Below are 15,414 nucleotides of genomic sequence, written 5' to 3'. Positions count from 1 at the left end.
TCTACATGAGCAAGTTCAGGGGGAAAATGATTTCAGATTTTACAGAGGATTGCGTAATCGCTTATGTTTATTTAAAAAGAAAAGGAGGGGCAAACCCAACCCCCAGCCTGAAATGAAACGCACAATATGAGACTGTTTTCACTGACTTTTACTGAGCCATCACACTGTTTTCTCAACTAGTATCATTAAGTAGCATGCTTTAGAAGGTTGGCAAGTGTTAGCATGATAATGAAACATGAAGGTTTGTTTTTTTTTTTTTCCTCTAGAGCTGTGAAAACCTGGAGGAAAACAGAGATACCTATACTCTTTCATAGTCTCAGGCTTAAAATAGCATGACTGTTTATCAAGTGTATACAATTTATCTATTTTTAAATTGTCAATGGCCATTTTTTTACTCCTTTAGTGATGAGCGACTTCTTTTTCAAATTTTGTTTTCTAGAGGCCCTACCGCAGCTCAACCTCACCCCTTCCAAAACCAAAATAAAGTGCCGTTTTGAATGCTTTTGTACCTCTCTGGGTCAGTGTCATATGCCTTTAAATAGTCCATAATTTGTAACTGCTGAAGTGCATGTCCAGTATTAAATCATAGTACAGTGTAATGCTTAGACAGCATGGCATGCAAGGATCAGATTGCAGATAAAGTTCACATAGGAATCTCCTGCGGTGCTTGCACTTGACCCTTGTAAATGTAAGAAAAGATCTTTATAAATGGAAATATATATCCAGCAAGTAGTTGTTTCTGTGCCCACTCTGGATTGACTGTGGTGAAAAATGTCTTTTTAGTTAATTTTTATGGTAGTTATATTCATTCCAGTTATTTTCTCTAAGCAGCTGTATGATAGAAGTTATTTTTACATCTTGTACCTTGAGCTTAATTTGAAAAAAACAAAAAAAAGGGCTCTTTTAAGGATGGAGGCAGTCAGTTATGTCAATTTATGTTTAGTGTATTCTGATTATAGGTAGAGGCAATTAATCATACTTAATATATATCAGAATGCTTTCGAGAATACACTGTACAGTGTTTAAACTTGATAACTTGCTCTCAGATGGTAAGATACAAATCCAGATAATATCAGATATTTTTCTTGCTTTGCATCCGTCGATTTTGTAATTCTTCACTGTGAGAATGTGACTGTATTCACAAGCCTGTATCACTGAAAAATTTGTAACAAGAGCAGTCTTTCCTATGGTGCAGTCACTCGATGATGTCATGTCGTTTCTATTTGTACATGCATATTGCTTGCAGCCCTTGCATAAATGAAATGGACTCTTCAGCAAGCAACAAACAGGTTGGGTTTTTTTTTTTTTCTCCTGCCAAAGCCCATTTTTATGTCATGCGTAACTGAAATTAAATGCAGGTATGTAATTTTCACGCCTAGTGCTTCTCTGCCATACTGGCATGACTACTATGGGCATAAGAGCTTTTAGTTGCCTCTGACAGTTAGTTGAAATATTTTGCTTACTGTTTGTATTGCCATAGTGTCTGGGAGCTGTGATCAGGGACCTTAACTAATGTGTTAGGTGCAATATAACCACGGAACAGAAACTTGGGCCTGGCCCCCAAAATATTATGATCCAAAATGCAGAACAAGACATTGTAAGTGGCACAAAAAAGGTAACGCAGATGTTGTTAAGAAGGATACATTGGTACATGTGTGTGCATTATCCAGCTATGTATTTTCTCTTTATCGTATGTTAGAGCAAAGGGAATTGTAGAACTTACTGTAAGACTTGCACGGTTCTCTGAGGAAAGTTCTGGTATCAAAGGGCACTCCTGGGATGTGTGAATAAAGGCTTGGTTTGAGAAGATTTTTAAATGTACTGACCTTGAGTAAATGCTGAAAGTTGAAATAAAATTTAGAAAATCTGAATTGACCTAATATGAAACATTTTATATTCAGGCTACTTAATTTTTAGCATTCTTTAAATTTAAGGTCACTCTTAAAAATTTTGAAATGGAGTTTTAATTTCAAAATCAAAGAGTTACACAGGTAAAATCATATGCTTTGACTTTTCTGCAATGTTTTCTATAAGCTGTTTTAGCTCTTTCTTCCTCTTATCTCCCTCATGTGCCTAAACCCACAAAAAATGGGTAGTAACAAAGACACCTTCTGCAGAAGGAGATTTCTTAGTGAATGCATTGTCCTGCCCATCCCAAATTGCCCCTACATAGAAGTATTGCAAGAATTTCCCATTACAGTGGAGTCTGGTTATTGGAATACTTTTGAAATAGTAGTGAAAGTAACTGTACATTGAGAGGATGTTATTGGTAAAATACCCTGATATAAAATAAATATGGTCTAAGTACACAGGGCCTGTACATGTGGTTGAGGACAAGTACACATAGCCTGTTCAGGTTTCAGGACTCTTTTTCTGAATGGGTGTTTATCTCAAGTGTTGATGGAGCAGAACAGACTGATTTTTGTGCTGGTCGTTTTTCTTGGCTGTGGTATGTCCATCAAAACAGATGGGAAGGTTTTCTCTATTGTTACTTGTTATGTGTAGTGGGTGGACAATTCAGTTTGCTCCTGCTAAGAGGGAATCTTAGCTGTGTCAAGACTCTAAGGCAGATGTGGAGAAGCCTAGGTTCTTACTTGTACTAGTTGTCTTAAGGTTCCCTCCTCTTTTTTCCTCCTCATCTTTCCCCTGCCTCATGGTGTCCTGAGTGTGTGATACGTCCTGGATAGAAAACCAAGAGCTAGAAACCAAGAGTATGCAGACCAAAGCTTCAATGTGTTATGTGGAAGATGAAAAGTCAAAAATGAATCTGCAGTACAACTGTATTAAATAATCTTATGAAGGTAGTTCTTGCCCAGTTTGGCTAATCTCAAGAAAATGCTTGTGTGACAGTGTTCAAATATTGGAGCATTCGGCAAAATAAGCACAGAGAAACTTAAAATAAGAATCAAGGATGTAACAGTTTTTGCTTGAGTCTCTGAGGGATGCAGTCCTAGTTCAAACAAGTTCTTAAATGCACAATTGAGGAATGGATCAGCGCTAAGGAAATTGTTGCAATGGAAATTCAAAGGGTAAGAGGTCTTGTTCACAAAAGCTTTATTTCATTGTTGATAACTACTTATTTTTAAATTAAAAACAAATCTGCATCTGCCTGTCTCATCTGATTTCACTATCAAAAGGACCAGTACCCAGACAGTTCATTTTACAGGAGTTTATAGATGTGAAAGAAGTTACTGATGATTTAGCAAGGGAAGTATTCCCCTCCTATTTTGTATTGAGCTGTGGGTAGTTGAAGAAAATCTGTTATTAAAGGTTAGTTTATTTTTTGGATTCAGACAAAACTGAAGCAGCAGACTTTAAGAACATAAGGGATCTTTAGACAATCTAATCTGACTCATGTGTTAGTTATTTTCAGTTAGTTATCTGGGACCACTAACATTTCATAAAAATCTATCTTTCAGAGATGCTTGACTAAGTGTATGTTATATATTAAATGAAATCTAATGTGCTGACATCAGGATGTGAAGTATTTGCAGCTATTCTTGGAAGTTACCTTTAGTATTTCCAGTGGTTGATTGTGTCTCCTTAAGGAAGTCTTATTTCTAATTTGCATTGGTGTAACCTGAATTTTAAGCTGTTGAGTTTTTTGGTATCTTTCACAGTACAGAGCCATTTAGTACGTGATGCAGTTTCTCTACACAGGTTATTTGGATACCTCAGTCAAGTGACTTCAATTACCTGACAAATTACATTGGTGGAATTCTTTAAGTCTCTCATGGTAAAACGTCTCATGATTTTGTAGCTCATACCATCTCCAGTTCTTTGATCAGAGGTGATGCTTTATGACTATTAAATCTTACAGTGCTTTCAAGGCTTGTGAGTCTGTTAGGTCAATTTTTGTTTGATCTAATTCTGTCCCTATCAATAGCATCATTGTGGTTCTCTTGGTATTTTTATCTATACGTGGTACATAAAGCCCCCTGTCTTACTGATGTTTGAAGTGATCTCCTTGCTGTACAATCTCTGGTCTTTGTTCACGGAGTGGATCTTCATTACTCATTGCTTTTGCAGAAATATTTTGAAAGGGTTCTATTGAAGTTCAAATTACTAGTCTGCTCTGGATGTGGTGGCGGGAGGGGCAATGCATAGTGTATGAAGAAGCAAACTCTCCAGTTGCAATGTTACAAGTCTGGGAACCTGTGCTCGACTAATCCAAAAGTGATGATAGGCCCAGCATGTTATTTGGAGCTGTAAATTAATTGTATGACTAACTACTGTGGAGAGCAGCTGTTGTGTTCTAGACTTCTTGGATCTGTGATTCCCAAGTCTTTTGTTGATACACCATGAAAAAATACCTCATCTAAACAGTTGAGGCTCCTCTTTTGTTGTGCTTTAATCAGTGTCATATTCGTTTTGTTCTGTGAAGGCTGTTCTAGACACTGTCTTGTATCCTTGCCTACGTGTGGAATTGCAGAATATTTGTGTCCAGATTATTTCTTCATCTACCATCAATAGCAGCCCAGCAGAGCTCAGGATGGATACTTAGTAAGTGGAATCCTCAAATGGGATAGCCACATAATGGAAAAAAATGCACGATAAGAGTTTACCAGTACATAAATGTGTGGTGGATGCCTGTATTTATGCTTTTGCCTTCATAATGGAAACCTTGTGTAAGTGACATGGTGGTATTACAGTATGTTGTAGAGCTAGTTAAGAGTTATTTAGTTAGATAAGGAATTTTAAGTGTTGTCGGGTGAACATGTGTCTTTCAGAAGAAAAGTTCTAACAACTATTGCTGGTAAAGATGTGTGTGTCTATGTGTATAGGTGATTCATTTATGCTTATATAAAAAGGTGATATTTGATGAGGTGGTTCTTTGGAATGGAGGAATGCAATTTACTAAGAACTAAACTTAGTTTTGTATATAAGTGATATTGTTGCAGTAAATATGTAGGCAGATAGCAATAGTTTTCAGAAAAAGAACAGTAACAGCCATTTGTCAGCAATCAAAATAATCTCTGCACTCGATAATGTGATTTCTAAGGTTGTTCCTTCAATGGCATATGTAACTTCATCACAGTCTGAAATACTGTTTTGCTAAGGAGAAACATTGGACAACTTGAGATACCATCTTTTTTGTTACTTTGTGTGTGTCCTGCTTGAAGGTCTTAATGTAGCTGTATGATCTAGCCAGCCTTGCCCTTGTCCAGAGTGCTAGATACAGGTATATTGTTAAGAGAACTTGAGGTTCAGCCATGCGGTTCCTCATAAAGCCTATGAAAGGATTTAATTTTCTTTAAGTAGAGATGGGTTTAAATGTAGATAGATTTGTGTTAGCTTTGCTTGGTCTGCAGTGTTCTCTGCTCATTTTCCTTCTGTGTTACATGCTAGGGAAAATGGGTGGCTCTCATTCACTTGAGCACCACATGTGGAGAAATATGCCCAGAGCAGAACTCAGAGGAGAAATGCCTTAACTCTGGTTCCTACTGATAGCTGTGAAGGAAGGTTGAGGGAAGCTTTAAGAGCATTGTCTAAAGCATTGCATTTTATCAGGAGGATGTTGCATTTCTCCAGCTGTTTATCCCTTCCCTCAGCTTGAATGTTTATGCAAAAATGTGGGAAAAAGATTCCATCTGCTGTACTTTGTCTCTGCTGTTTTTATTTGGCATAAGTAATTACAGACAGAAAATAAATGAGAATTCCCTTTAACTGCAATTCTGTAACATTTTTAAAACATGAGGAGGATAGATCAAGTACTAAAATAAAACAGATGCAGTCAGACAAATTCAAATGCCTTGTACAATTTGATAATGTTATGAATCCAATTCACTCATAAAAATAGCACCTCTCATGCTCATTGAAGAGTTACTTTCTTTTTTGCTCTGGATTGGCTGGAAGATCTTAAGAAATATTGGATGGCAACTATTTGTGGTGTAGTGGATAAGTTTTACTGACAGTGGAGAAACCGATTCTGGTAAAAATTACACCTTAAGCACTTGCATGTGCAGGAATGATTAGCGGGAGAATGAAAGGTAAAAACAAGTAACAATTAACATAGAGCTACTGGGTTGTGTGCCTGTGGGCAGAATTCTTTGTAATACGCCTATTTTCTAAAAGCCAATGACCTTTCAGGTTTAAGACCATCTAAGAAGTATAGTTAGGAAGGCTGGTAGTTTGGCTAGGCTGAGGAGCTGAGAATATAGATGTAGAGATGTTGAGGCTGATGCATTTGTAAGAGAATGGTGTGGAAATAGGAAGCTTATAGTAGGTTAAAACAGAAGTAAAATGGTTAATGTTAGCAACATATGATTCTTCAAATCTTTATGTAATATTGGACTTATCTCAACTTGCTGGCTGCCTTACCTGCATTGCTAGGGGTCCACCATCTCTCTCCTTTCCCCCTACTTTATTTCTAGTTCTCAATAAAATCAGTAGATTCCTGGTTACTGTTTTCTTGAGCATTCATTCAAATTTTTGGTGTGATCATATACATGAGAGATGCTATCTGTCTGAACTGAGAATCCTATTTTTCTTGGCCAGCTAAATAGATGTATAGATGCTTTTGCAGATTAATCTATTTTCCCCACTTTGGAAGATGAGGATGCAAGGAAGAATAGTTGGATGAAATTCACTCATGAGCTAGGGAATTTTTTGGTCTGAATACCCATTACAAAGAGGGAGAGTGTTGGAAAGCATGCATACTCATACTTGGTTTAAGGACTAGCAAAAATGGAATAGAGTGCTTGAAAGATTTTTTTTTTTAACCTGCTGGTGACATTTTGCAAATAGTAGAACAGCATCTTTGTAAGTCTAGGGTTTGTGCTGTGGATTACCTACTTGCCCTTCTCATTTGACGGATCATGGAGACAAAATGTACAATAGAATTGCTGGGTGGCGAGGAAGTTGCAAAAGGACTGTCTGGGGAATCTCTGTTTTGGATTATATCTTGGTGGATATTTAGGGTACAGTTAGGGTACCATCTCCACTCTACCTTGTGACCAAAGCTCTATGGTGCAACTGTAAGCAAAGTAGAACCCTGGACTTTGCGTAAAAACAACAACAAAGGGAATTGCAGAACAAAAGAAGGTAAAGGACAGAATTTGTAGATTTTTGCTTCTTAGTTGTCTGGGGCATATGATAGAAGGGGTTAAGAATTTAGGGAGGGATCAGGGATAATATTGAGAACTTGAGCAGATATTCCATTTTAGGGCTATTTTATCCTAGTTACTGTCTTTGGGCTCAAGATGAGGAATTTGTACTGCAGACTTTGGATTTTAGCTAGAGCATGACCCTGATGCTCAGTGTAAACATAACTTTGGGGTCTGGTGGAGTTGTGTTGCAAGTTGCAATGGAGCTAGGTGTTGCATGTGAGACATAAGGTTGGCATATGCAAAGGTGAGCATTACAGTGAGTAGATGTTAGTAATATCATTATTGCATGGCAACTGTGCCATTGTATCTTTTCTCCAAATTCATTAATCTCAGCAGTCTCCTGAAGAGAGGCCTGCTTGATGCTTGAATGCTTTCTGCCATTAAAAAGCGTGAGCTGAAAGTTTGCCTTAGTTCACAGGACTCTTGACTTCGTTTTAGCCAATTCTTGGTTGGTAAATATTGTAAAAAATGAACTTGTAAAATAATCTGCCTGTTCTATTAACTGGATTGTATCTGAGGCTGTAATAAGTACTATAATGTTCTATCTAGTCTTTTGTGCTGTCTTAGACAAACACACTTTTATTCATTTCTGTGGCAGTTAGTGCTGCAGGAGGACTTCTATTAAAAACTGGTTTTGTAATACTTGCTGCAAATGAAAGCAATTGAACTTGCATTGGGACAGAATATTCCTAGCATGCTAGAGGCAGGCTAGACAAGGCAGGTGAGAAAGTACATGGTATAGCCCAAAAAGCTAGGCATTCACACTTTTGATAGTTTCCTGCTGATTTTCCTGGAAAAGCATTTTTTGGTGTGGAGATCATAAACTGGTTTAATACATTTGCAGCTAGTGAGACTATATTTATACTTCCTCCACAGAGTCAGAGAACGTTGGTTCTTCAGAGCACTCCATACAATCATGCACCTGCTTTATGTGGCCCAATAATGAAAGCAGTGTGGAGTATGGCCCCCAGGGTCCTCATTATGTTCTGAACTCTGGCAGCAGAAGGCATGTTTCTTCATCCCTCTGCTTTGGTTTCCCTGTGTGTGACATGGCAGCAGTGCTAACTTCTTTTACAAATACTAATCTATCTGCACTTCGTGAGCAGATTAGCCGTGCGTTAGTTCTCGGGAACAGAGCAGGGAAGGTGTTGCTGAATTCTGACCAGGTAGGATACATGTATATTCCATAGAGTTGCATAAGCTGCTGAAGTTGCTGGCAAAAATACCCTGGGTTTTAGTAAGTCTTCAGGTCCTCCTTCTTGGAGCTAAGAGGTGATTGCTTCTAAGAGCAATTCTCCCAAATCGAAATCAAAGTTGCACCAGAATTCTTGCAATATGTTGACACCTAGAGAGAATGTGGGTAAGTGAAAGAGTGTAAGTTAATATAAATCTTCCAGTAGAGCTGACAGTTGGTCAGTACTGAGCCTTTGGGCTTATTTATATGTACCTAGTATTCATGGAGAATCAACAACTGGAATTCACAGAAACAATAGCTGGGTGTCCCCTCATTTTTGGAAGAATCCAGATTAATATGTGACTTTATTTAGGGGAGTTCTCCTAGCTGTCTGCCTGCAGATGAGTAGTATGTATTGTAGTCTCTGGCTGAAAGGAAGTTTGATGATATGAGAAAACCATATTTTTCTAATGGGTTAGGCATGTGCTGAGAACACAGATCTGCGCTTTCGGTCTATTTTAGCATGAGTTAGTCATGACCTCAGTCAGTTTGATCCCTAGCTTATTCTCTGTCTGTATAATATGCTGTATTATTTACCTATTGCAGAGGCAGAGAAGGGACAAGAACTGTTTTTTTCATGATACTGAATGAGTATTACATGACACAGGCTATAGCAGTTCATAAACACCCCACCTAGTTGTCTAAATATTTCGTGGATTTCTGGAACTCCATTTTTTTTTTTTGGAAGTTGTTCTTTCACAAAGCTTTCTGAACTCTAGCATCTACTTATATCTCTTTCTTAATGTCTTCTATGGCTGCTTTTGGTGATGTGGACCTGCTAGGTTGGAGCCAGCAGTATCTGGAGAGGATGGGACTGGTGACTAGTCTCGCCTTCCTTCCCTCTGTTGGCACTGGAAATATAGTATTATCTAACTGTGTGCATATTAGACTTTTTGTATGGTGATGAAAGTTGTTTCTTTGCTTAGCTGTAATTGTTACAGTCAGCATCTACGCAGCTCATGCTTTTGAACAGTGGCTTAATTTTGTTTTACTGAATTTTAGAACTGGTATTTTAGTTACTTTCTTTTTTCACTTCCACCTATCATGCTGCTGTGGCCCCTCCCCAAATTACTGCTAGTCTTTACTTCTAGCAGAAGCTAGCAAGCATGTTCTGATCCCTTTCTCCAGGGGAAAAAGGGTAAGGAAGACTCAAAACTGCATTTGATCTTGAGTTTTTGGTAAGCAGGTTATTCTGTATTTCTTTTTAAGAGATCGTTTCTTCAATATGGCATGATCTCCTTCCTTGTCTCTAATAACTAAAAATAGTTAAAGGAGCTGACCCTATTAAAAACCTGATTTCATATCCTGTGTTGTGCATTTCTTTACCTTCTAATATAGTATATTAAAGAGTCTGTTGTTTGTAGTGTCAAGAAACAAAATTTTAGGTTGAGGCTGGGTCAGTATTTTCATAAATCAGGCAGCTTCTTTTTAGTAAATTTCATGCTGTTATGTGGGATTTTAACAAGTAAACTGTAATTACAGTTCAACAAGAAAAGGAGTATCCATGACAATTTTGGCAACCACAGCAGAGCCCTAGTTTTAATCTATCCTTAACCTTCTGCTTTAGATGGTGAGGATTTCTTTGAAATGAGTCTGCTTTGCATACCACATTTCACCATTCAAAACTGAAGCCTTTTCTATAGTGTGTGTCATGTTCCCCCCCTGCCCAGAACTAGTCAAAACACCCCAATACAAAGTTCATTTATTGATGTCCAAGAGAACTAAGTCTAGAAGTGAACTATCTTTCTCAAGGCCAAATATGTTCCTTTAAGTATTTTTCCTATACCATGTTAATAAACTTTTAATTTATTAGCAACTGAAAGTAAGTAAAAAATATTTTCAAGATGTAGCTGTCATATTGAAGACAGTATAAGACAGTATTACGGACAAAAAATAATGTAGTCTTTTTAAAAAAAATCACACGATTCAGAAAATCAGAGCCCTTTCAAGTGTGGGTTTCAGCTTATGATTTGAAATCACTAGTTGCTTTTTAAAGCACATTTCTGCTGTGCTGTGCAACATTGAGTTATGGTTAGGGGTGAGATGGGATTAGGCAAAGTTGGACAGCAAGGCAGCTAAAGAAAGATTTTGTTCAGGAGATACTTCAAAATGTAGGCATGTGGTTATTTTTTTCTAATTTCAGATGAGACAGAGTGGCACACGTTTTCTTGCTTATAGTTTGTAAACCGTGAAATTATATCTTTCAAGGATATTCACATCGAGCATAGCTGCTTGACAGAATTGCTAAGAGCAAGAGGGATCTATCCCCAAAAATCTCTTAGAAGGTTTATTTGGCACAAGATAAAATTGCAAAATGGTAACTGTATATACCTTTCTATAGAAGATCTCCACCTTCTTTTGTCCTGTTAATTGCTTACAGAGGTAACTTTGCTTTTTAATATCCTGTACAGACATTAAAATACAGGCTTTGCTTTTTGCTGATGTGTACTCTTTTCCTTTCTTTCTTTCTCTAGCCAGTTAGTGTTAGCTTGGAAAATTTCTGGTTCTGGTTTCCAGCTCCAGTGGATTTGAAATGGTGCAAGCTTGGAAGAGACTTCTGCTTTTGGAAGTCAAGCTTCCTCAAAGGTGGAGGTAGATCATAGGTCTTCATGATCTGATTTTTAACGTAATTCTCTTTTGCATAGATTGTGTCAGCAGTGTTTTTGTTTTCTTCTTAAGTTTTCTCACCACTGTTTTCATAACAAAAGAACGTGTGTAGCCTGATGAATCAGCCAGTTTAGACTGATCTAGACACTTTTGTTAAAAATGTATGCATCTGTAATACTTGCAGTAGCTTACAATTTACTGTGTGTGCTTATTGTTTTGGAGTTTCAGTGTTGGGAGACTTTCAGAAGAGTTTGTTGAGGTAAAATTACTGTTCTTTGGAGAGCAGACAGGGTGCAAAGAAAATAGAAATGGGAATTGGTTACATTTTTAACTTTTTAATGAACTTCAAATTTTCAAACTCTTTTTTCCTCCCCTCTGTGCTTTTCTTTTTATTTCATAGGTGCACATATAATTTTCAAGCTACAGTTAGTAAATTCCTGTCACATTAATTTTAATTTAGCATTTTTATTTTTTTGGCCAAAACTTGTGCTGACAGTGTAAACAAAACAGAAGGATCCCCAGGCTAAAGATACAACAAGATTTTTAAGCATTTACTTGAATATTTTCAAAATAGACAGTAGTGCTTTGGCCATGCTGCATTTGCTCAAGTGTAAAGAAAAAAGGCCCTTTAGTATAGTTTTTGTTAAAGGGTTGTTTCTAATAATGAAGCTTAACAATAACTGCTGCATAGCAGGTAGTTATGGTTAGTTCTGTTGCAGCGTGCAGGAAAAGGTATGCCTTGGTTGTGCAAGTGATAGAGGTTAAGCCATATTGGAAGAGGTAGAATTTTAGAATTGTTTCCATTGCTGAAGAGTTTGTATTGAAGTACAGTATATAAGCCAAAAGAACTTTCCATCTGATGCAGAAATAAAACCTTAACTAGAAATACATACCAATCTTTGCATACGTTAGTTGCCTACCATGTACGTCTGTGACTTTAGAAGAATGGACATGGTAAGTATGGTGGGCTTTCCAGCCCTTATCCAGTATTTGCCAAACTTCTGATATCTGAAGCACCTCTTTATGGGTTAAAATTTGTAACAGGGCAACAGTCTGCATGTAGCTGTTGGGACAGGCACACAGTGTATCCTATCCCATGGCTTTTCAGTGCTCTTACTTCTGCTAAGCTAAGAGTGGATGGGCAGAAGGCAAAGGCTTCTGTGCCATGCTTCTGGCGTGTTAGGAGTTTTTTCTTTATGAAGACACCTGAAAATAACTTTAGTGTTCTGTTGCTCAGTTTAACGTTTCTTTTAAAAGGCAAATCTGTCCTACATGAACATAGGCTAATCTGAAAGTTGTTCTTTGCAGTAATGACATCCCTTCTCAGTGCTCCTGCATCATAGTTGTGTTCATTCCAAATTAATTCCACAGCTACAGTTCTTTGGGCATAAACTTGAGAAATGAATGGTTTTGTTAACAAGAGAATGTCTAAGCATTTCTGAGGCTTCCTTCCTTGTTAGACCTTTCATTATATAACATAAGGGTTATAACATTAATATTTTTGCTGCAATTTCCAAATATTTCATTTTTCAATTAAAAAAAAAAAAAGCCACAGTCCAGAAAATAAAGGATTGTTTTTTTTTTAACTTCAGAAATACAAGTAGGTAGTAATGCCTACAATGTAAAGGGCATACTTTTATTAGAATCAGTAGAGTGGCTGTGGTGATTGCCATTTAAAAAAAAAAAAAAAGAAGCAAACACTGTGTTCTCTTGTTGGCTGATGTAATGACGGTGAAATTAGGTTTGTGCCCTATTTTGGAATGTTCTTTCCCTGACTCTTTTTTTTTTTTTTTTAATATGCTAGAATTTTTTTCTAGATGGGCAGAGTTACATAGTTCTATGTATAGACTGTTGTTTGATGGTGGAGGGCACTGAGTTCTTGCTAACTTTATATACCACTTATTCATACTTTGTGGTATGGACTGTAGCCTGTAGCGTAACAGAAAGTAAATTAGTGCAAATTAATGTAATGAGTTTACCCTCCTCTTCTTTGTAGCACAATGGCTGACAATAAAGCGAAGTCAACCAAACCTGTGAATAAGACTCCTCCAAAGTCTCCTTCAGATCCAGCAAAGGACCGAGCAGCAAAACGGTTATCCTATGATTCCAACAGCTCCCATGAGGGAGCTATGGCAGGAGAAATAAGTGCTCTGGAAGAGGCCTTTAGAAAATTTGCCATCCATGGTGATACAAGAGCCACAGGAAAAGAAATGCATGGGAAGAACTGGTCAAAGCTATGTAAGGACTGTCATGTGATAGATGGGAAGAATGTGACAATCACAGATGTTGACATTGTCTTCAGTAAAATCAAGTAAGTTCCTTTATGCAATCATTTCTTTGTCTCCCCGACATGTTTTGTAGATATCATCTAAATTTATCTTCTGTTGCTTACAGATGTGAGTCACTGTATGTCTTTGCCACAATCAATCTCTTTCTTGTTCTTTTATGAAACTGTGTTTCTTTGACTGAAGGTACAGCTTTCAGCTTCTGTCCTGCTATCTTAAAGTGACTTCAGTGTCATAGGTCTTATGCTGTACAAAGAGGAAAGAGGTATGATGTGATCAGGACAAGTGCAGGTTATTCAAAGACACCGTGGTGTTTTTTTTTTTTTTTTACTGTAATAAATTATATGAATGTTTCCTGAAGGATATCTGAATGAAGTCAGGATGTAGTTTTACCTCTTGCCAAAACGCAGCCTCAGAGGACTGAGGCTAAGGTAGGATGTGTACTTAAAGCCATTATTCTAACAGTCCTGATGTCCAGTACAACACCTACTCAAGTTTAAAATGTAGGGCCATGCCAAACTGATGGTGAATTTGTGATGCAGACCCATGGCAGTGATTAATAGGTTAGGATTATCTCAGTGGTCCTAGCTTATTCTTGTAAGCAGACTGGAGCTTTAGTGAAACTTTCTCCCCACATTGAAAACCTAGGCAGGCTTGATCCAGAAACTCATCGAATCCAAGGGAAGACATTCAACTCTTCTGGCATATTCTGTATGAAGCCTCAGATAATTTTCTTTGTTCTAATTTTATGCGTGGAATTGGAACATTTTCACCTTTCCCCTCCCCCTGGTATCCAATAGCTTTGTTTAAATTGTCTCACACCTCCTTGTGTTGAGGGACAGGCTTTAAGGAAGTGTCCCTTAATTGTAGGTTGTAGGAACGTTTATTTGGCTTGTGCTCTCAACTACTGTGGTTGTAATGCTGGGGAGGGCATGCAAACTGAGTTGCGTACAAGGGTAGTTGGGAAAACTTGCTACAAGCACTGACCCTTTAGTGTGCATCAAAGCATAGAAAGGCAGAGAAGAAAAGGCCCCTTGATCTTGAAAGGTTGTTCAGTATAACATGCACAGTTAGAATGACATTACTTATTTGATTTCTGTCTTTCTGTCTGTCTGTCTGTCTGTCTTTTCTCCTGAGGGCTCTTCTTTAGGCAGTTGAAAACACTATATATGCACACTCCAATCCTCTTGTTTTTGTATCAGTCCACTTTCTCTTTGAGTCCCTACTTGTATTTTTTTGGAAGTTGTGTTGTCAGAATTGGGTATACTATCAGTGAAGTAGCTTATTTGAAATGGACGTTTAGGCTGTAGGGTTGTTTGTTTCTTTCTTGATCTATGATAGACAATGCTGGCATTCATTTTCAAATTTCCTTTGGCTTTCACAGACTTAAAAATTTCTCTGTATCTATCATCACAGGAAATAATAAGTCTTCGTGCTACTTTCTTCTGTTGGTATCTGGGCAAGTTAGTGATAGGACAACCCCATGATATGGCATAAACAGTTATGAAACATTAGCAGATATAAAGAAGTATCAGTTTTGGTGCCTGCTGGGGTAGAAGGAACCCAGTCCTGTTCTCCAGGAATGAGTTGTGAGGTGGTGAGGATCTGAGGCTCAAGGGGAATGTCAGCGTATCCCCTTCCGGTTCAGCAGTCTTAGCTCAAGGGTTCTTGTCTCTGCCTCTGTGGCGAGGTGCCTGTTCAGCAGTTTCTCAGACCTTTCGCCCGTGACTGCTGTGAAGTGTTGTCATTTCTCTTCAAAAAAGCACGCCATCTTTTCCTCTCTCTAGTATTAAATAGTTTAGAAGACAACTACATCAAATGAAAAAGCATTTTTCTCTCAATTGTTTATCAATTATATGCTCACTCCTCACCTGTGCATGTACATATAACATGTATTTTATATATTCTTCTCTTTTAAAATTATTTTATTTTTAAGTTAATATTGCTTAAATGGCAGATGTGGAAACTTATAATAGCTGAGATTTGTTGTCTTTATTAGGAGGGTCTGTTTTTTCATGTGCATACTTTCAGTAGGTATACTTCCCCATTTTCTTAAGTGTTGGGGTTTGGGTTTTGTTACATTTTTATTCTTGAGAGTGTATGTCAGCAATTCTTTTTAGTCTAGATCACATTTATTTCACATATAATATTTTAAGTTTTAACAAGGGAAGATTTAATG

At 37.5% G+C, this 15,414-nt stretch overlaps 1 protein-coding gene across 3 annotated transcripts in view; it reads left to right on the top strand.

Moving 5' to 3' along the window:
* Positions 1-15,414, top strand: part of TPPP (tubulin polymerization promoting protein) — a 104,914-nt gene that overhangs the window by 32,652 nt on the left and 56,848 nt on the right. For all 3 annotated transcript variants that reach the window (XR_012629146.1, XM_074870059.1, XM_074870053.1), the window contains exon 2: positions 12,947-13,261. Coding sequence is in view for 2 of the 3 variants with exons in the window: in XM_074870059.1 (XP_074726160.1) it covers positions 12,951-13,261 (311 nt within the window). In the remaining variant the exon portion in view is untranslated. The remainder of the gene's footprint in view (positions 1-12,946; positions 13,262-15,414) is intronic.

Source organism: Strix uralensis, chromosome 1 (genome assembly GCF_047716275.1).
Source record: "Strix uralensis isolate ZFMK-TIS-50842 chromosome 1, bStrUra1, whole genome shotgun sequence".
In the NCBI taxonomy this organism is placed as follows: domain Eukaryota; kingdom Metazoa; phylum Chordata; class Aves; order Strigiformes; family Strigidae; genus Strix; species Strix uralensis.
Note: the sequence above shows the minus strand (reverse complement) of the source record. Positions and strands in the feature narration are given on the sequence as shown.